Genomic DNA, 22,418 nt, shown 5'->3' on the forward strand with positions numbered 1-22,418 from the left:
CCAAGACGGGGAATCCGCTGGATGAGACATATAACCATCAACTGATTTTCATCCCCAATCACATTGGCAAACTCATAAGGATCAAATCCAATATTGGCAAAATCATTATCATCCATCCCTAATTCTTCAGAAACATAACTGACCCTACTTTGCTCATCTTCTTCCACATTTCTACTAGCATTGGTAGTCCATTCCCAAGGTTCTTCGTGCCATGTCCAAATCTTATAGCTTTGGTCAATTCCATTAAAGTATAAGTGTTCCCTTATAATTCCAACCCCAAACAATCGAATATTCCCACTTTTAACACATGGACAACGAATCTCAGTTGTATTTCCAAGATTTTCTAACGCAAAATTCAAAAATCCTTCCACCCCTAACTCATATGCCTTCGATCTTCTATCCGCATGCATCTATGACTTATCCATCTCACACTCTATAAAATTTATATATATATATTAAAGTGGAAAGACCAGCAATGAAACACTACCTCATTCAAATAGCAGAGAACAAAATGAAAATTAAATATAAAACATAGACAAGACGACGGTTTGAAAAAAATAATCTTCGTTTAATATTCATTCAGACGACGGCATCTATAGTCACCGTCGTCATTAAGACACCCAAACCCAGAAATTTGAACGATGTTCTGGTAGCCTAAAGACGACGTTTAATGGAGAAACAGTCGTCTTTAGGCTACCAGTTGCGGCTTAAAACTCAGACGACGGGAGTAAATTAACAACCGACGTATAATAAACATTTGGACGACAGTTTGATCATTCAACCGTCGTCGTAGTTAAAAAAAAATAGCTTAAATCTCCCATCCCCATTCCTTTTCCAAGAACCCATGGCCAAACAAACATAAAAGAACCCAAACAGAGAGCAATTATTACAAGAATGCAAACACCAAAACATAAAAGAACCATAATATAGCTACCAACGAAAACATTTATGGATTTAAGAAGAGATTAGGGTTGTACTTACAGGATATTGAGAGAGAGCTGCGAGACTATAACAACTGCTTGAGAGAGAGCTTGGAGAATCTATGTACCCAATGCTTTGAGAGAGAGCTTGGAGAATCTACGTACCCAATGCTTTGAGAGAGATCTTGGAGAATCTACATACCCAATGCTTTGAGAGAGAGCTGAGAGAATATAGCAAAAGCTTGAGAGAGAGCTGAGAGAATTTGGGTTAAAGGGACTAGAGAATCTACGTACTTACATGGATATTGAGAGAGAGCTGGGAGAACGAAAACTTTAAGACAAATTTATGTTGAAGAGAGAGAATGAACTATTTGAGGGTTGAAGGGAAATTCTGAAAATTTTAGGTTGCGGTCAAAAATTTTAAAGTACCGCATTTTTCAACGACGACGGTCAACACTTACATGGACGTCTAATTCTTACTTACAACGGCGGTGTCTATAAAAGACTGACGTTGTAAAAATAAAGGACGTCGGTTGTTGCCGAATACAATTAGTCTTCGTTTATGTAGTTGACCAAAAACAGCGGGAGAAAACCGGCGTCATTTCAAAAAACCCTAAACCCTAAATTTTACAATAAATTTAAAAAAAATACACAAGTACGAGAAAAATGAACCGAAAATTGCTATGGACTCCTTACAACAATACCTTCTATAATAGTAGGCTAAAATATGGATTTCATAATTTTGAATTTATGGGCACCAATGGATCACATAAACTTTAGGGTTATGTTATGTAAAGTATAAGGAGTACCATGCTTTGTCTCTAAATTTGTTTGAATTTTGTTATTATTCGAACTTTGAAAACTAAAATTACATTTTTCAGGCCTTAACGAGCAAGATATTGTCTCAATCAGTGCATAGAATTTGCCGGTATATTTTCGGATTTTGTTTTGAATATATTCTTAATATTAGTAATTAAATACAATAAAAAAATATATCCAAAATTATATTTTTTAAAGCTTTAGGATAGAGACAATATTCCAATGCTTGGTAGTTTTCAGTTTAATTTTTGGATTTAGTTTTGAATTTAATATGGAATTAAATAAAATATAAAAGTCATTAAAAATTAAATGAAAAATGACCTATCCGACGTTGTATCCATTTACAACGATGTTAAACATCACAAACTGACGTCGAAACTAATATAAAACGACGTCTTTTTATAACAGACGTTGTTTAATTATACAAAGGCGGATATTTAATAATATCCGCCTTCGTATATTATTAAGACGTCGATAAGGTTATACTAACCGACGTAGTATATGACTACAAAATTCATTTATACAGGATGAATTAATTATAAACCGTCGTTGTTATGACTATTAAACGTCATTTTAGTGTATATAACCGACGTTGTTTACATATAGAAAGGCGGATATTTAATAGTATCCGCCTTTGTATATTATTAAGACGTCGATAAGGTTATACGAACCGACGTAGTATATAAGTACAAAATTCATTTACACAGGATGAATTAATTATAAACCGTCGTTGTTATGACTATTACATGTCGTTTTTAAGAATTGCCGTCGATGTTATATTTCCAGTTACTGCAAGACGACCATTGTGTACACGTATGAGACGTGTAAATTAGAATCAGACGTCGGTTTTTGGGAACTAAACAAGTTTTAAAACAAAATTTAATTTTTTTGATGTTTGTTCGCTTGATTACAACAAAATATTTATGTACATTTTAAATAAACTAAAATAAACCTAAACATTGTTCATAAATATTTATCTACATCAATTATCCTTCGATAATAAGTTGTTCACGAATTCTGCCCATTCATGCCTAACTTCATCAATATCCTCTTGTTTATACTGAACTTTATCTTTTTTCTTCTCAAACTGCAAAATAAACCAAAAAACCGACGTGTTATAAAGATACAAACGACGGTTTTAAACAAAAGTATATCTAAAATGTTGCGTTTTACCTTCTTCTCAAAATTTAGGTCTGGATCATGAATTATATCTCTCATGAATCGCATCACGTAATAGCCACACTCTACACTTATTGGTTGTTCAGGAGTGCCGTGCAGATTTTTCCAAATGGCCTGCTGTTTACGTGAATTTTTATTTATATGAATGTTAAACATTTTAATTGACATGTTACAAGAAAAGGCCAAGGGTGTTAATGACAAAACAAAATATTTAAATACAAATAGTAACCGTCGTGGTAAATCAGTCAAAACGAAGGAGTTTTTAAAAAAAAAGACGTGATATTTTGTTTAAAACGGCGGTAAAAACTTACCGTCGTTGTGTAACATTATAACATCGGTAAGAGTAAAACGTCGTATAACAAAAAATTGAGCAGTAAAATTAAAACGTTCTTAAATAAAACCCAAACGACGTGGTAGTTAAATTAAAACGACGTTTTTAAGAAAATACTGACGTGGTAGTTAAATTAACACGTCGATAATAACTTACCGTCGTTATATTTTAATTATAACGTCGGTATTATTAAAATCGTCGTTTATTTAAATACTTTATAGGAAAAATCTTAAATCAGAAGAAATCAACTTATGTATTCACTATATTTTTCATGTCGTAGTCAACCATGCGTTTTGGCAGTGAATTCATGTAATAGGCAGTCTCCGTTGCTGGTCTCACAATTACCATCACCCAATGACCCCTGCACATAATGATTCATATAGGTTAAATAGTACTACAAAGAAAAATATTAGAAGCTCAGGAAAATACTTTAAATGGTACTAACCCTGGATTATAAGGGACCAAGAAAAATTGATTCCCATCTGCTGTATTCAGGCGGTTTGACAAGTGGTCTGATATTGATCCAGCACCAGAGCTCACTAGCCCAGGGTCCACGAGGCCAACAAGGTTTACCATATTTGCCATTTTTAAATAGTCAAATAGGAACCTAAATATATGAAAGTCAATTAAATGAGATTTTAATTTAAAAGAAAGGAAAATGTAAAACAAAATGGGATTAGGGAGAATTACCTCATGTATACTGATATCACTGTGGTTCCAATCTCAACCATGGAACCAAACTGCAAAATATCTTCAGGTAAGAGGAAGGTATCATGCTCAAAGCCAAACACTTCCTTGGGCATGTGAACTGTCACAGCCTCCTTAGTAGGCAACAACTTGGTCTGGACGTGTTGGCATAAGGCTAAGAGAGGAGGTGGCATGTCTAGCTTTGAGAGATCCTGTTACACGAAATAAATAAAGAAATATAAGTTAGTTTGTGTGTGAACTAAAATAAACGACTCTAACTAAACCCAAAAAACAGACGTGGTATATAATATAAACGACGGTTTCTAGTAAATACTGACGGAGGAAAGGTTATACACGTCGGTAAATACATAACCGTCGTTGTGTTGAAATTATAACGTCGCTATACTATAGAACGGTCGTCTAATATAAATACAGTTAATGAAATCATGAAATAGACGACGGTTTATAAAAGAGTTAGACGACGGCAGAAAACATAGTCGTTATTTTTAATGTCCAATAATTTGCAAATCAAGTAAAAGCGTCGTGGTATTTAACTAAACACGACGCGTCCTGTAAGAAACAGACGTATATACCGTCCTTATTTTAAATTTTAACGTCGGATATTAAAAGGAGCGACGTCTATTTAAATTTAAAAGGCAGAAATAGAAAATAGCAGAAATTTTACCGTGTCCTCTTGCTGTTTTCCAGCAGTATCAGCTTCAGGCTTTGGATCTTCTAATCCCAAAGCTAGGGGTCTGATACCAGTGGCCCCAGAGCAGCTTGCCTTATCAGACATTGGATTTTTTGGGCTTTGATCTTGAGGGGGTAAAGTAATTAGAGTAATTGGAGAAATTGGGGTTTTGAGCATCTGGCTGGGATCGAAATTAGGAACTAGTTGACGGAAATATGCCAACATAGCCTCCCTCTCTGCTCTGACTGCTTCCATTATAGTTTCCCTTGACTTCGCCTCAATCCTCAAGGTCTCTTCTTTGACTGCCTCCCTCACACTTTCCTTCAATTTGTCACCAAATTTCACTCTCTGCTGTTTCGGCAAATTGAAGAACTGAGTTGGGGTAACTCCAGCACCAGCTCCTCTGACTCTCCCACCATGCTCGGGGGTTCCCAAAGCAAGAGTCAAGACATCATTGGTTCCGGAGACAGTCAGAGTGCATTCGGAGACTTGCTTTTGCAAATCATCCTAAAAGAGAGAAAGAGAGATTGTTAGAAACTGAGCAGGGTGTAAAACAGATAAATATACCGACGTTGTAAATTATAAACAACGACGGTTTTCTTAAATTCCTGACGTAGTATTAATTTAAAATGTCTGTATTTAACTACCGTCGTTGTTTATATTTTACAACGTCACCGTCGTTGTTTATATTTTACAACGTCGGTATATAAAAATACGTCGTATATTCAAAATAAAACAGATTAAAACATAAATCAAAGACCGTCGTAGTATTCAAAGTAAGACGACGGACTATTGAAAAAACAGACGTAGATGTCCAATTTCATACGGCTACACAAAATTACCGTCGTTGTATAAGCATTCTAACGTCTAGATAAGATAAAACCGTCGTAAATGTTAATGAAGAAGTGAAAAAACTCGATTGAAATATGCATTCTTTTCCAGAAATTGTGCACCACAAATTTCAGTGAAATAGACACACAGAGAGAGAGAGAGAGTGTGTGCGTGAGTAAACTTAAAACAAAAATGCTGTTCATAGAGGAATTTAATCCGTCGTATTAATTCTATCTAGACGTCTACTTTATTCAAAAACCGACGTCCTATTAATTTTTAAACGTCGGTAAATTAAGCCCGTCGTGGCGTTCATTTTATAACGTCGCTTATTTAAAGATAAACGACGTCTATAACAAAATAAAACATTCTGTTTTTCAAATTTAGAACAGAGTTAGTGAGACTTACGATTAGTTTTGCCTTCTCTGCAACCTTTGGATCAGGGATGTTTCCTGTTTTATCTTCTCTTGCCTTCTTCCATAGAACAGCTCGATCGATTTCTTCAATATTGGGCATGGTTTCTACCAATTAGTCCTCCAAACCAACATACCCTTTTCTAGACAACCTATGGTTGTACTCCAATTTCTCCCTCCTCTCTTTCTGCTCAACATGCTTAGCCTCAAAATCTGGGGTTAACCTTGAAGTTACGAAGGCATCCCATTGCGATTTCTCTATGAACTTATAAAGCGCAGGGGTTTCTTTTAACTTCTCATTGTCATGTGCGAATGGAAGGATATACTGCCTAGTTACGTTATACTTAAAATCCTTCCATTTTTTGGTGGCAGACGACAAGACCATGGCTTTGTACCTATCCCCAATAACATAGGACATTTGAACAGCTTCCCAAATCTGCTCCTCCACGTCCTTGGGTATTTGACTCCATTTCTTGTCCACAAGAGGGACTCTGGTGCGTGCCAAAACACCAATGAAAGACTGCAACTCAACAGCAGCCTTGCCACGTGGTTTGCCCTTTTTATTGAACTCAACCACAGGCTTAACATTCTCAATTTTCCTCTTCACAACACGGCTCATTGTGCTGATACCGCGGCCAGATTTTGGCTCCTCAACAAATGTGGCTGTGCTCGAGTCTTTCTCGGAGGCTGAGGAAAATCTCATCCTCTTCGAGTGTTTGCTTTGAGTTGATTTTTCTCCTTCCACTTGAGCCTTTGAAACTGATTTGGCTTCATCCCCTTGTGCCTTTGAACCTGATTTGGCCTTTGACGCTTCAGCTTCCTTGTTTTGAGATTTCGAAACCATTTTTAATTAATCTGCAAGGTAAACAACGTCGGTTATCAAATAGAAACGACATAATAATACCAAACAATGATGGTAACACTAAAAAAGCGACGTCCTATTAAACAGTCTCTTAGACCATGAATGGAAATAAGACGACGGTTTTATATATTTCATGACGTAAATGTGTATATACTACGTCGGTTTTAATAATAACCGACGTGGTTTATAATTTACAAAACGATTGTTCTTCTCCAAAAAGACGACGATTTTATCTTGTTTCCAACGTATTAATTGTCACACCATGACGGTTTTTAACCACCGTCGTGCAGTTTGCTAGAATTTAACGGTCGTCGTGGTGTGTCCATTCTATCGTCGAAAACAAGACAGAACTGTCATCTTTTGGCGTCGTGAGAGTATCTACTAATGTATTTAATCAAAACCAGTGAACGATTTCTTCAATTTGACAGAATCTTGTTTCCAGACAACTACGGCATTCAAATGAAATGTAAAAAAAAGGAAGAGAGGCAGAAAAAACCTATGGCGTGCAAAGAAAGTTTCCTTCCGACGAAGACGAAGGCGAAAATGGTGATTTGGATATGAAGACGAAGATTCAGACGATGATCACATGCTGCTTTTGGGAAATGAGAGGGAAACTACGATACTTTATCGGTGAGAGAAAACCGTAGAATATTAGGTCAGGTGACGAAAAGTTTATATATATTCCCAGAGTTCAATACAACGACGTTGTTATTACAAAACCGTCGTATTAGTTAGTTATAATGACGGTGTTATCACACTTGCCAAGCGACTTTTGGAATTCCGATGTGGTTATGACGGCGCTTTTTTTTATCTAAACTGACGTTGTACTTGGAAATCAACGACTGTGTATTTTAATAAACCGACGTGGTTACTTTGGGGTTCTGAAAACGACGTCGTTCTCTTTTTAATACGCGCCAAATGACTTTTGGATTTCCGATGCAGTTATGACGGCGCTTTGTTTATCTAAACTGACGTTGTACTTAGAAATTCAACGACTTTGTATTTTAATAAACAGACGTGGTTACTTTGGGGTTCTGAAAACGACGTCGTTCTCTTTTAAATACGCGCGGGATTTCCGATGCAGTTATGACGGCGCTTGTTTATCTAAACTGACGTTGATTATTCCAATATGACGTCGCTATGTATATTAGAACCGACATGGATATTTACGGTAATTTGTTTAAATATGATTTTTTCACGCGTTTTTTAACTCTCAGTTTTCAATTAGGGTTGCAGAATGATTTCTCACAAGAAATTGTCTTTCTGAAAGCAAATGGGTTTGCAGAATGATTCCTCACAAGACCAAGCATGGGTTTGCTACATCCTCCTGTGTAGCAAGGGTGGAACCAGCCTTAGAACCTGCATGGGTTTGCAGCCGCACTTGCCCTAAACACTCGCAGAGACGGACTCAGGTGGTGGCTGTAGTGGGTTCCTCCCAAATAAGAGAAAAGTCTATTCATTCTGAACCTCAAGCCCACTCCCAGCTTCTTCCCAGCTTCTTCCCAGCCCCCACTCTCCCCACCCCAAAGGCACAACCCACAACAGGTTCTAAGGCTGGTTCCACCCTTGCTACACAGGAGTTTTCAAGTTGATCACTGTGGAAAATGGGACTACAATGTAACCAGGAATCGAGGAGTGAGCTTTTCATACTTTGTTGATTTTGATTTTCTGAAATTATTAGATATTCATCTGTGGCTGTGCAGGAGCTTGAGAACAAGAGGAAGGAGAGGGCCCAGCTTGCATATGAGAGGAAGAAACAGTTGAACAAGCTGAGGGTGAAGGCAGAAAAGAAACCACGATGTATTTGCCAAATTTGTGTACATATATTGTGTAAATATTGATCAATATTTAACATGAAGAGATTTGCCTTTTAAGATGAAAATGTTGTTGAGGATTGAGAATTAAATTTTGTTTTGTGTTAAGAAAGATATTACCAAAATAAAAGAAAAATTAATTAATTTTAAAAAGCTATAAAAATAAGACGGCGGTTTACAGAGAAGACAGACGTATAAATTGAAAAAATACGATGGTAATTTGAACTTAGGACGTGGTAAATAATAAGTCGATAACTTAATCTCTCGCGTCATGGTATATTATTTAACACATCGTTTTTTTGTAATATACCGCCGTTTATTACATTACATTATACGACGTGGATTCCATAAAATTATACGACGTGGATTCCATTAAAGAATAACCGACGTGGGTTTTTAAATTACACGGCGGTATGTATATAAGCACCGCCGTAAGTTTAAAAGATTTATTGTATAAATTTGACTCTTTCTTTCAGTTTCAGTTTTCATTTAGGGTTCCAAGTTCTTCTGGTCTCTCTGGAGGCTCGTCTTCCTCTCTCACATACACACATACATCATCACTCTCTCTCACATCTCAAAGACAATAATTTGGATGTTAATGATGTATGCGTTTTGGTGTATCTCAAAGACACCAAAATGCACACATCATTAACTTTCAAAACATTGTCTTTCTCAAAGTTTGCCATGGTCAGTTCAGTTCTGGTTTCTTAAAATATTGTCTCACTTTGGTGGTTCTATTATGATCAGGATCCAAAGATCTGAATGGTAAGATATCATACCTCTAGAGATTTGCCTTTTAAGATGAAAATGTTGTTGAGGATTGACTTGATCAGTTGAGATACTTGATTTCCTTGTGATGGTTTTAAGAAAGATATTACCAAAATAAAAAATTAATTAATTAATTTTAAAAAGCAATAAAAATAAGACGGCGGTTTACAGAGAATGAAGACGTATTAATAGAAAACACACACATCATTAACTTTCAAAACATTGCCTTTCTCAAAGTTTGCAGTAGTCAGTTCAGTTCTGGTTTCTTTTTGGATTTTGTGTATTTAAAATATTGTCTTTCTCACTTTGGTGGTCCGATTATGATCAGGATCCAAAGATCTCAAAGGTAAGTTATCATACCTCTTGGGATCTCATTTTAATTTTCGTAGGCTACCAAAATTAAAAAATAATTAAATCTTAAAAAGAAATAAAACTTAAGACGGCGGTTTACAGAGAAGGCACCGTCTTAGTATACAGAAGTGGATTCCGTTATATTATACGACGCGGATTAAGAACAGTTGGTCGTGTTTAGTTAGGAGTTAACACGGCAGGTTTTTTCGTGAACTGTCGTCTTTATTTTCTACGTCGGTGGATTCATACCTGCTGTCGTTGTTTTTTGGTCAGATTTTAACTTTGAAGAAATCCTTTTTTAAAAACGACGCTTTTTTATTTGTATGCGTCGTCTTTTAAAAATATTCAACAGTAAGGCACTTATCCACGACGGTTTTTTTTATACCGTCGTCAATTTAAATACAACGACGGTTTTATGTTCTGCCGTGGTCTTTTTCTGGTCGTCTTTTTCACTTTTTGTAGTAGTGTTCACTACGGCTTGTCCAAGGCCGAGGCCGAAGTTTACCTACCAAACTTCGTGGCCCGGCAATTCGGCCTGATTCAGACGGCCCCACTCCCCCCTCTGTCAACCAACCGGCTCTCGTCCTGGAGGGCCGAGGTCCCCCAGCAACACGGCGTAGCTGGTATAACCTTCCAGCTCCAAAGGGGGATGACCTTCCTTACTCTGACGCTTTGGCTGCGTCGTAATGCTTACGACGAGGATGGAAGGGTCTGGTACGAGGAATGTATCTCGGCCAGATTTATTCGACCTGTTGAAGAGGCCGTGAGGGGGGCCTTGAAGAACGCAGATTGGGATCCTCTTATCCCCAAGGGCAGCAAAGTGAAGAAGGTATCAGCCGGGCCTCCTCGCCTGAGTACCCTGGCCGTGGCCGCACCTAAGGTGACGTCCCCTCCCTCGGCTGGAACAGTGGCCGTGGCTTCCACCGCGGCCCCATCCTCGACTTCGGCCCCAGCTCCCAGGGCAACGCCTGTGGTGGGGGCGCGAAAGACGCTGGCGCACAGGACCGTGTCGTCCTCCCCGCCGGCTCGACCGACCTCTGCCGCTAGTAAGCCTTGCTCATTTTACTTATTCATCATTATTCTTCGTCGGCCTCTCTAAGCCACTTTTGTCTTTGGTTACCTCACCTCTCTTTTTACTTCTTCTCTTTGTATACGCAGCCCCGGGTCGTAAGAGGGGTCGAGAGGCGCCAAGCACTGAGGCCGCCCCGGTTGAGGCTGCGCCGGTCAGAAGCGCCGTGGTGAAGATGGCGACGGTGGAGCGACCGAGGAAAATGACCCTCCTTGCTTTTTCGGAGGGCGGAGGTGAGGAGGAAGTCCCCCCTGTGACTGTGAGTGAAGCTCCCCCTGTGTTTGTAAGTATTTCTCCTTGGCCTCCTTTTCCATTTCTTTATTTCCTAGGTCACCTCCTTACACTTTGATAATCCGATTCTATTATCAGGGTAAAGTGGCGGTCGAGGAGGAAGTTACGACCGAGGAGCCGATCGAGTGAGTAGCAGCTACCGAGATGGTGGTCGAAGAGGAAGCCGTAGTCGAAACGGTGATTGAGAAGGCGGCCACTGCAGAGACAACATCCGCAGAAGTGCCAGCTGCTGAGGAGGCCGCCGAGGAGACTGCCGACGAAGGCGCCGAGGAGGCTACCGAAGAGGCCGCTGAAGAGGCTGCCGAAGAGGCTACTGCGGACGTGCCTGTTGAGCCGTTGCTGTCCGCTCCTCGTCGTCCGAGCGGCATTTCCTTCCGCTCGGTTAGAGTTCGCTTTCCCTATACTTAGCTTTATTGTTCTCTTTTAGAATTGCACTATACTCCTAACCGAATTTTTGTCTCCAGCCTCCACAGTCGTTGCTGCCGCTGTCCATGGTTACTATAACCATGCCCCTTGCGCCGTTGTCCCAGGACTCGACGGTCGTGACCGAGCCAGCGGTAACTGGGGCCACGGTCGTGAGTGTGCCAAGTCTCCTGAGGACTACTTCGGCTGTCAGAACCGAGCTTTCGCTCGCCGTGAGTATTCAGCCCTTTCTTTTTGTTATTCCCTTATGTCCTAGCTAATTGTTTCTCACCCAAACTCTTTCTCATGTCCAGGAGGCCACCTCCTCCGATGAGGAAGGGGGTAGCTCGGCCTCGGCTCCCTTAGACGAGGATTCCAAGACCGTTGCTGAACGGCTCCGAGAGTTCCTTCTCCTTGGGGTTCATCAAATGACCGCCGCCGGGGCGCTTATGGAGTTTAGGTCCTGCTTGGATACGGCTATGGTGCTCGGTCTGCTAATTTCGGCCCAGCTAGATGAATTGCAAGCCCGCCTGGCTGAATGCGAGGAAATGATCGGCCGTTATGCTGAAGCTGTTACGCGGATGGCCGAGGGGAGCTCGCTCGAGCAGGACCTGGAAGTGATAAAAGAACAAGTCCGACCTGCGATGGCCCGATTGAAAGAGGCTCAGATCGAGGCTCAGATTGCCGAGCTCCAGGCTCGTCGAGATCTCATACTCCAGCGCCGAGATGACGCGGTCGCGACCGGGAACGAGCTGAATTCCTCGGCCAAGCAAATCCTCAAAGCAGCGACCGAGACGAAGAAAGCCCTGGCCGAGCGGAAGCTGATCCGAGCGAGATGGCAGGTAGACATCGACAGCGGGGATATCGCTTGGAGAAGTATCACCTGCCTGATCTGGGGGATGTTCAGCGAAGGGGTCTAGGCGGGCAATGAGCGGTTGTTTTAACTTTTTTTTTCTTTTTCTCTTTTGGGATGTAATAATTAACCACATACATTTTATTTTATCTACACATATTTTCCTATCTTTTTTTACCGTACACAGATATGTGCATATATATATTATTTCGGCCTTAACTGGCCGTTCTAACTTTTTGTATAGATGACCTCTCGAACTGAATATAGGGTGGACCCCCTGTTTTCTGAATGACCGAATGCATGTCTTTCGCTTTATATTGACTGCACCGCCTGTTTAACTTGCTTGCCTACCTCCCCTTTTTCTTCTTGACTTTTTTTGTCATAGGTCCTTGGTGCCATTTTCTTTTGAACTTGCGCCGAGTTGTAGGCATCGAGTTTCGACTGTTCCAAATTTTCTGAACACCTGGGTATCATTTGCGAATAGTCCTTCCTCCTTTGGCTATGTTGCCTGATGTTGTGTAGATTTCAGCTGCACCAAAATGGATTCAGCTGCATCCTCAACTTGTGATACTCGCAAGTGCACGAGCCGTTTGGTAGTATAGCATATGTAAGTGCGAGGTCGATCCCACGAGGATTGGTGATTGAATGATCCAATTCATTTTCCCTACACAAAACAGAAATAAAAAAAAGAAAGGAAATAAATAAAACAAGGAAGAAAGAAAATAACTAACTCAAGTAGATAAGTTCCCAAGTTCAATTAGATTAACGGATTGATTCTAGCTAATGTATGATTAAGCCATGGTGTGTGGTCATAACCTTGTGTTCCTAATTCCCTAATTTGATCATTTGTTGTCTAACCTAAAATTAAGCATTAGGAACCCATTAAGCATAGAAGAACAATTTAAACAACCAAGCATGTATCTAATCCCTGTTGTCGAATGTCCATACATACTCTTCCTATTCATAGTTCAATTCGAATTAAAGCATGGTGTATACTCTTAATTCAAACCAAGATAGCTAACATGCAAGCCTAAATGGTGATCAATCATTCAAACTAGCATATTAACTTATAAGCATAATGAATAAGAACAAAAATCATAATTGAAACTTGGAAACTAATCAAACTTGAAACTAAAGAAAAGAATTTACATAACAATGAAAATTAAGTAGAACTTGGAAAACTTATGGAGAATTTCAGCACAAATATTTCATTACTACAATTGAAAACTAGAAAATGAAACTAAGAGAATTTGAGGGAGAGAAGGGAAGGGAGCTCTAGAGAAGTGTTTGAGAGCTCCCCCCCTTGGGGTGTGTTTACAAGCTTAGAGAACTTCCCTATTTATAGGCCTAGGGGAAGTGAAAATCTGAATTCAATATGGCTAATGCATACAACACTTGTTTTATAAAATCTGAAATGGTTGATGCACTTGTATTAGAAAATCTAAATTGGGTGATGCACTTGTATTAGAAAATCTTGAATTGGTTGATGCACTTCACCAATAGATCCCACCAGCAGCCCTAGCTCATCTTCATGTCACCATGACCAAGCTTCCAACCAGAAATGATAGCTCATACCTAGCTCACCATGACCAAGCATCCAACCAGCACATGCTGAGGTCAGCATGACCAGAAACTTCAAGGGCTTACAACTTGGGCTTATCTTAATCAAATTAGGACTTTAAGCACTCGAAATTGAAGTTCAGAATGTCTTCTTTCCAGCCATATGTTATTTGGGCCAATCCAAGGTCGGAGGAAGAAGTTAAGGCCGAAACAAATTGCTAACTCATTTTCCGCGCTGATAAGATCCATCCTGAGCATGGTTCTGTGTTTGCTAGGTAACGGACTCCAGATTTATCCAATGGGGCTGAATTTTGGATATGTTATAGTACACACCAATTGGAATAACTTTCATGAAGAATGTGGCCTCATTCGAGCTATGTAGGTTGTTGAAACAAAGCTTGCAATATGACCTACGGAACTGGACTGGCAGGGGGCTGTAGCCAAAATGAGTTTGTCTTTAAGCTCTTCATCCATTCATCCAAATTAGGCCTTAACATGCTTGAATTGCATGAATTATGCTCTCTAAAGCCATCATTATTACCTAAAGCTCAATGAACTGAAAGATAAACACAAAAAGGATTAAAAGCACAAGTTTAACTCAAAAACATAACCAAATCATAAGCTAGAAGGGTACAAAATGATATACAATTATGAACCGATCACCTGACATCTTGAAGAAATCGAACCCTCAACTTTAATAGCTTATTAGTGTCATGGCCGTTGGCTGAGACATAAGGAGATGTGCCCACGGCCGAGTTTTTTGAAACGCGGCGGGCCCAAAAAGCCTTAGAAAATAAATTGCGCCAAACCATGGGCTTGCCTGATAGGTACGGCTTTGTGCACCCTGGTACCCCCGGCTCCCCCTGCTTTGAACCGTCTTTCATGATAGATCGGATGTCTTCGATCTGAAACCCTTGAAAAGGCCTGCCCTGTTGCGCATCGTTTCGCTGCCTTTCCTGCTGGGTCTTTCGAGCACAGGGCTCGATCGCTACGACCGAGCCGGGTAGTTTCAGAGGGACGTCGTGGGTTTGACCGAGATGAGCTCGGTCCGCTGGCCATCGAGGTATGGCCACCTGGTTCTGTTGATCTGCATCATAATGGGAACCTAGGTGCGTCGGTGTTGTCGTCGGAATGGCCGGATCGTGTGTTTGTACTGGTAGTGCAGCGGATAAGCCTTTCTGATCGCATTGTTGTGGTGACGCTTCGGTCACGTTGCTCTGGCCGGACTGCGCCTTGTCGGCCAAAGTATTGGTCGGGCCGAGATGCTGGACCGTAGACAATGCAGGGCTACCCCGCCCTAATGCTTTGGCTAAAGCGTGGAGTGGGCCGCATGCTGTCTTTGCCAGATGGGTTGGTCCGGGACTCGCCCTCGTGGGCTGGGACTGCCCCCATCGGTTTGTCGGCGGCAGAGAATGTTGGCCGTAACTTGACGCTTGGGTGCTGCTAGAGAAGCCGAGGCTACTGCTTTCGCCGTAAGGATCGACCCTTTCGCGCTCTTGGCTTCTCTGTCCGGCTCTAGGAGATGTTGCGGGCGAGGTTGCCGGCACCCTCTCCTGAAAAAGCGTCTGCAGTTCTGAGGAGAATCTTTCCATTGCGGCCATAAAGGATGTTTCTATCCTGTAAGCCTACTTGGACATCAGATCCTCCACCACTGCTTGTTCTTGCATGGACTTAGCCGTATTGTCCGTTGTGACCGGAACGCTGGCCGAGATCCCGACCGTATGTTCGGTCTCGGTGATAGTGATTGGTGAGGTGGACTCAGGAGTCTCAGAAGTCATTTCGACTGCTTTATTTTTGAGCTTTGCATGTGCCCTAGTCTCCACCATAAGTTTTTGACAAAAATCCCATAGGGCGTGCCAAAAGTGTCTGCCGCGCAGATCTCACGGCCTGGGTTTCCGGGCCGAGGGGATATACGTTGACACGCGGCTTCCTGCTTTTGGGTGCGGTGCGGTTGTTCGCGGGAGTGCCAACACGGTCTACCGTGCGTCGAGATGGTTGATGTGGATAGAATGGTTAAGTTGTGCGCTTGTTTGAACTCGTCTTCTAATTAAACGATTGTAGCCGAGAGAGGAACTAATCTCGGCTGTTAGGTTCACGGCCTGAGCTACAAGGCCTGAACTCGTCTTCTAATTAAACGATTAATACCTCTGGCTGTGATTCTGCTCGGCCTCGGCCTCGGCTTACAATCGAGGCCGAGGTGATCATGCCTTAGCATTTTTCTTTTGTTTTCGGGAAGGCCAAACACCTTGGCGAAACGCTGCGCTTTAGTTTATCGAGAAAGTGCTAGGGCCGAGAAAAGGGGCTCCTTCGGCCAGTTCATGGCCGTGATTTATTAGGCACAAACAGTGGTGATCAAGCAAGGATGGGGAGAAACCACAACATTTCTCGCAATAGATTTTATGCAAAAAACAGCCATCAAGTTGGGATTAGCAACGTTGGCAACAAGAACTACAACAAGTCGAGCGTACCATTCCTTCTTTCTTCTTGTTCTGGCTTTATTTTTTTTTTCTTTTTATATATTAACGGTGAGTAAGCAAAACAAAAAATAGAGCAAGTGGAGTGAAAAAGAAGGCACGACCGAGAAGAAAAAGAAGAAGACAAATCAATAAGTGAGAAAGAAAGGTTCGGCTTGGAGTTTGGAGATGTATGGCCACCAAAGCTCCTATACTCAAACTTTTCTTTGCGTTCCGTTCTCTGAATCTGAATCTTATTTCTCTTATATATTTATGTATTTCTTCTTCTTCTACATGCCATAAGTATATTGATATATGAGTATTATTTCCTTTTCTTCTTGTGTACATGCCGTAAGTATTATTTCTTCTTGTTCTAGCCTTTTTCTTTCATAGCCACTGAAGTATATCAGGGTGAGAGTAAGCAAAACGATAAAGAGAGAAAATCTAAACAGAGAAATCAAAAAAAAAAAAAGGAGATTAAGAAATGTTTAAAGTCTTGAACCACATCATTAATTCGTGTAAAACAATCAATAGCGTAATTATGTACAGAAGCTGTGTGTTTGAACCAGGCTTTTCAAGTCAAATGACCTTTTCTAATTTTGTTCATGAACTTTACTAAAAGGAAAAGGTGTTGGCATGTTACCTTACTACCAGCATTGCTTGAATTAAATTAATAATTGACAGATATAAGAAAAATTAAATTTGAGAGTTGGAGTTAGGGTTTGGATAAAAAAAATGACAAACATGTAGAGAGAGACAGACATATACTTGGCTGGCCAGGTCAAGAACGATTTTAAAAAGAAGAGAATCAGAACCGTTTATCGCAATCGCAACAATTGGGTGATGTGGATCCGACAATCCCCCGACCTCCAAGCATGGGGCTCTGTTTTACGTTCCAGATTGGCTGGCACTCGCACCACCATAAGCCTTCAAACCCATTCCCTCCTCACCCCCATATGAACAGATGCGCAGTGGGCCCATTTGCAATTTCACAACTTTACTATTTTTAATAAATTAACAATATTCCATGTGTATATATCTTCTTTCGCTATAAAAATCTAGTCCAATGAAAAAATGCATAAAGATGTGTAAATATTCTCTCAATACTGATCGCTAGCCAGACCCAGGGGTCGGGTCGGTAAATGCAGACGACATGGCCCAAACCAAGCGACGTGGTCTTCTAGTGGGCTCGGCTCATAGTGATGGTCTGATGCATCAAAGGTAGCCCCTCAACTCTCTAACACAAGGAGCCGATCTTGGTTGGGTTTTTTAGGTGAGCCAGGCCTATGTTCATTTTTTACGGATCGGGTCGTATAGCCCCAATTCCATTACCGACCAGGCTTCCTGAAGACGCGCCAGGGTTTTTGAATTCGTCTGGAGACACTTGAGTAGGAGTGACGTGGCGCTCGTCGATTGGCTGTGCAGGAGTGCATTTAATGGCCTTTGGCAGTGGTCTTTTCGAAGGGTCGCGTCGCTCCATGTCACCAACGCTTCATCTGACGGGTCGTTCGATGTGGGCACGTGTAGGCATCGTGGTGAGATGCTAAAGAATGGACGGTGAAGATGATCGAGCGATTTTGATACAAATGGAAGAGGAATTTTCAGTTCTTCACTATTTCGCCATTGCTGCCGTGCTAAAGCTCTGAGCGAGTCTGTGCGAAGAACAAGTTTTTGTCTTTCTGGCAAGGGAGATACCTGGTAAGTTCTGCCTTCCTTCTTTTTTCTTCCTTTTCTTTCCTCATCCTCCTTTCTTTCCCAGAATAAGTATTTTCTTTGCGGTTGGTTTTCTCCGGGTCTAGGGTGTTGTTGTAGTGTTCGTCGATTTTTTCTTCATTTGGTACGGTTTGATTGTTTGCTTCCAACCCTGCCCCCACCTGGTTGTGTTTGAAATATTAATAAGTAGAACGATGTCGAGCCGATCAGACATGTCTGAGTCGCAAGAGACGAGGAGTAGAGGGTCGGCTTCTGGGGGTGACAGGGAGGATGATGTGGTGGAGCAGATGTTTGAGGCAGCCGACCTGATGGGAGAAGACATGCCCATTGGCCTTGGAGGAAAATTTGAATACCGTCGGGTTGGGGGGGACAGCCGAGGAGAAGTAAGTACTGCTGATCAAGGCGATTGGGAAGTTGCCGAGCATGGCCATCTAGGAGGTGCCGAGCAAGGAGATTCGGTAGGTGCCGAGCAAGGCGATGTAGGACGTGAGAGTGGGGTCAGGGAGGAAGTCAACGTGGTTGTGCCTGGCTCTAGTGGCGGGATAGACAGCAATGTGATGGGGGAAGAAATCGAGGTTGGGTGGTCGGCTGATGAGCATCCGAGCAGTATCACTACACAACAGTTACAGCGACTGCGAGAGGAATATTCCATACCGAGCAGTGTAAGGCTCCGAGCACCGACCCTGAGGGAGAAGCCGAGCACGCCCCCCCTTGGCTGGGTGACGTTGTGTGCCGATATGTTTAAGCAATGTGTTCGGCTACCACTATCTCCCTTTATACAGGAGTGGATGGCTCGGCTCGGTGTGGCCCCCCATCAAATGAACCCCAACGTATACAGAACTATGCTGAGCGTACAGGAACTGTGGCGACGAGTGCATGGTTCAGAGCCCACCATAAATCAAATGCTGCATTGCTTCTTGTTGAAGAGGAGTCCAAATCAGGTCGGCTTCTGCTACCTTCAGAGTGCAGTGGGAAAAATGATAGAGAGCAACCCTTCATCTCAAAAGACCTGGAAACCGCATTGGTTCTACGCTTCTGGGGCATGGGAGTTCCCCGAAGGTGCCGAGCCGAGGAAACTCCGAGTTCAGAGGCGGTTCCGAATGCCAGGTCTGGTTTGGAGTGGCAGACCCGTCCCCCCATAGGGTTTTTAGTCTCCCTTTGCGTACGTATGCTGTGTTTTTTTTTCTTTATTTTTGTTTTGGGGGGGGTTGGGTTTTTTTTTTTTTTTTTTTTTTTGGCTGTGTTGTGTGTTTTCTTTCTGAAAATTGTCTAACACAAGTGACCAATGCAGTAGAATTGGAGCGAGCCGATCTATCCTCTACCGAGCAGGAGCAAGTTGAGAAAGTTCTAGCGTTGCCGAGCATCGAGAGATCGGCAGACGTCCTTCTAGCGAGGGAGGGGCTAAGTGACTCGATAGGTAAGTGACTGCTTTCTAGTTCGCTTAAATTAGGTGGTGCTGAAATGGTTACTAATTTGTTTCTTGTGCTTAGGTATGGGGCCAAATCGGAACGACCCCAACATGAAGGCGAGGTTGATGAAAATTGCCAAAGAGACAGTCAAAGGGTCGGCTGGGGGTTCGCAACCTCCTCGGACGGTGGGGTCGCCTCATATGACCGTGGCTAGAAGCCAAGGCGCAGGTGTGGTTGCTATACCGGCCAGGGTTGGACAAAAGAGAGTAGCCGAGGAGATTTCACTTCCGGACCTCGGAAAGAGACGTGCCGAGGGTGAACCGAAAACCAACAAGGGGAAGCGACCAGTAAGCTCGGCTGCTCCCGAATCGGGAAAGAGTGCAAGTGTGGATTCTGTGTGTGGTCCATTGGAGCCATGGGTGGACGGTGAGCTTGCACTGAGAGCCTTCCAACAAGAAGCCAAGCGCGTTTTGAGAGTGGAGGTGGTAAAGAGCATGTTTACTGAGAACATGGGATACAGCGGTATGACCATGTCGGCTCTGGAGGACCAACTGAAGGTAACATGTTCTGACCTTGTTCTTAGCTGGTTTGCTGTCCTGCTGAAATGTCATTTGTATTGCCTTGTTGTAGGCTACCTTCAAGCTCTTTGTCGCCGCTCAAAACGTCGCTGCTCACCGTGATTTTGATCGAGGAAAAAGGGACGAGCATGCCGTGACGACGGCTGAACTGAAGAGGACCATTGTGGAGAAGACGAAGGTGGAGGAGGAGTTATTGGTGGTGCAGGGTCGGCTAGATGCAGAGACGAAGAAGAACGCCGAGCTGCTGTTGTCAGTAAATAAACTGACTGACGACAAGCATAGTCTAGGCGCGGAGCTGTCTAAGTCTCAGGAGGAATTAGGTGAGGCCAACCGAAAAATTGAGGCCTTTGCATCTGAGCTGAGGACTTGTTGTGACAATGCAGTGAAGGACTATGTAGGGTCGGCTGAGTACCAGGAAATACTCGCTGCGCAACGAGTTGAGGGATACTTTGACCTAATCCAGAAGGTCGGCGAGAATTATCCTTCCCTCGATTGGAATTTCCTCGGCCATGAAGTGGAAGAAGCCGAGGCTGGAGCCCACCAGGGAGGCGGGGCTGACTTGGTGATGGGTTCGGGTTCCGGGTCAGTGATTCAAGTAGCCGAGCTTCGAGGCCAAGGTGGCAGTGGCGTGGCCCGAGTATCCACCGAACCGGCTGCTGGCCCAGATGTTCCGATCGGGGCTTCAGGTCCCTCTGCCATTGCTGATAGTGCTGCAAATGTCTAGGTTTTATGTGTGTTTTTTGTAACCGATATTGAGCTATATTTTGGAACAATTGAACCTACGATCGGATCAAAGTTGGTTAGTTTAATCGTTTACAAACTTCACAGTTTTTACTTTTAGTGATTGTGCTTGTGCTTATTTGGTGTGAGCAGAGCCGACCACAGGTTTGCAAAATTTACAGAAAGTAACAAAAACAAAAATAAAATAACAAAAATAACTATCCCAAACGAGAGGAAACAACCCTTCCCTGTCGGCCTCCTCTTCCTTCTCCTGGTTCATGGCTTTCAAGGCTTTCTTTTGCGGACAATCCCGCATCATGTGCGGTCCATCGCACAAGTAGCAAGCTAGCTTCGACTTGTCTTTCCCCTTGTCACTTTTGTCATTCTTCTTCCCGGATGACTTGTGACTGTCAGACTTGTCTCCAGCCTTGCTACCCTCTTCGTGGTCTCCCCCACTGGATCCACTGCTACCTTTCTTTCCTTTGAATTTGGAGTCGCCTTTGTAACTCCAGCTTGGCCCAATTTTGTAGGCCACTCATGAAGTACATGAGCTTGTCTTCATCTGTCATGCTAGGCACCTCGAACAATAGGTTGGTGAACGTGGCGACATAGTCCTTCACGCTCCCCGTTTGCTTTAGCAATCTCAGCTTCTCCTTTGCCTCATACTTGGCATTCTCTGGATAGAAATGCAACATAATATCTTTCTTAAACTCATCCCAAGTCTCAAGTGTAAACGTACCTTGGTCAATCTCCATAGATCGACGTCGCCACCACATGAGAGCATTGTCGGTGAGAAACAACGTTGCTGTAGTAATCTTCAGCTCATCATCCTCGAGCTTGAGATACTTGAAATACCTTTCGATATTCCACAGAAACGTGTCCAACTCCTTCGCCTCCCTCTTCCCATCACAGGATTTGGGCTTGAAAGAATCTAGCACCTTCGGTTCCTTCGGAGTCCGGGTCTTGTTCAAGACAGCTTCCTTGCACAACGCCCAATCTCCTTTCACATCCTTCACCTCATCACGAAGCGCAGTAAGCTCCGCCATGAAATGATCCAGCTTGGTTTGGAAATCTAGCCTGATGCTGTCCAATGCGGAGTTGAGGGCTCCTTGGAATTGGCCTTGAAGCTCTTCCACCATAGCTCCGAAGCCCTCCTTCGTAAGGACGTCCTCCTCGAGTCGCTGATCGAACTCGATTACGGCATTCTCCATCTTAGAAAGCCGCTTCTCCATCGTTGCTACAACATCTCTAGATCGTTCCCTCTTCGATTTTCCCCCACGATCCAAGTTGACCTTGGACATATCAGTCTCCACATCGGATCCGCTCTTCGACATGGTTCTTCGAATGATTCGAGCTTTAGCTCTGATACAAACTGTCACGGGATGACTTTTTTGGAGTCTTCCTTTCGTGCGGCCTTAGACTTGATCGCCTCTCGAACAAGCTAAGCAGCCTTCCTTCCCACAATCTAAGATCGAATCAAGCAAGAACACAACGCAAGAGCAAGAACGATAAAAACACTCAAGAACGCACAAGAGAGTTTAGGAGAATATATGCTTGTATTGCTACTCAAATGCTTTACAAGTTGTAAGGTATGCTTTACAAGATGTGAGGTGCCGATACACAATGTGACATCCTCCTTATATACTGTTCCTATCCCACCTACCACCACAGTAGGTGGCTAAGATACAATGTCACCAACCGAGACTC

The 22,418-nt window shown here is 42.7% G+C and overlaps 1 protein-coding gene across 1 annotated transcript; it reads left to right on the forward strand.

The window, feature by feature from the left end:
- The first annotated feature begins 17,463 nt into the window (after positions 1-17,463).
- On the forward strand, positions 17,464-20,715 carry LOC110745086 (uncharacterized). The gene is made up of 4 exons (XM_088246586.1): positions 17,464-17,989; positions 19,296-19,421; positions 19,495-19,970; positions 20,044-20,715. The coding sequence occupies exons 3-4, from the start codon at positions 19,497-19,499 to the stop codon at positions 20,713-20,715; spliced, it is 1,146 nt and encodes a 381-aa protein (XP_088102712.1). The 5' UTR covers positions 17,464-17,989; positions 19,296-19,421; positions 19,495-19,496.
- Positions 20,716-22,418: the final 1,703 nt, after the last annotated feature.

The sequence above is a fragment of the Prunus avium genome, chromosome 1, assembly GCF_965620075.1.
Source record: "Prunus avium chromosome 1, drPruAviu1.hap1.1, whole genome shotgun sequence".
NCBI lineage: Eukaryota > Viridiplantae > Streptophyta > Magnoliopsida > Rosales > Rosaceae > Prunus > Prunus avium.

Bases quoted from the DNA above. Each gene is read 5' to 3' on its own strand.
- LOC110745086 (XM_088246586.1), top strand. From the start codon at position 19,497: ATGGGGCCAAATCGGAACGACCCCAACATGAAGGCGAGGTTGATGAAA. The intron at 19,971-20,043 runs GTAACATGTTCT...GCCTTGTTGTAG, and splicing joins CTCTGGAGGACCAACTGAAG to GCTACCTTCAAGCTCTTTGT.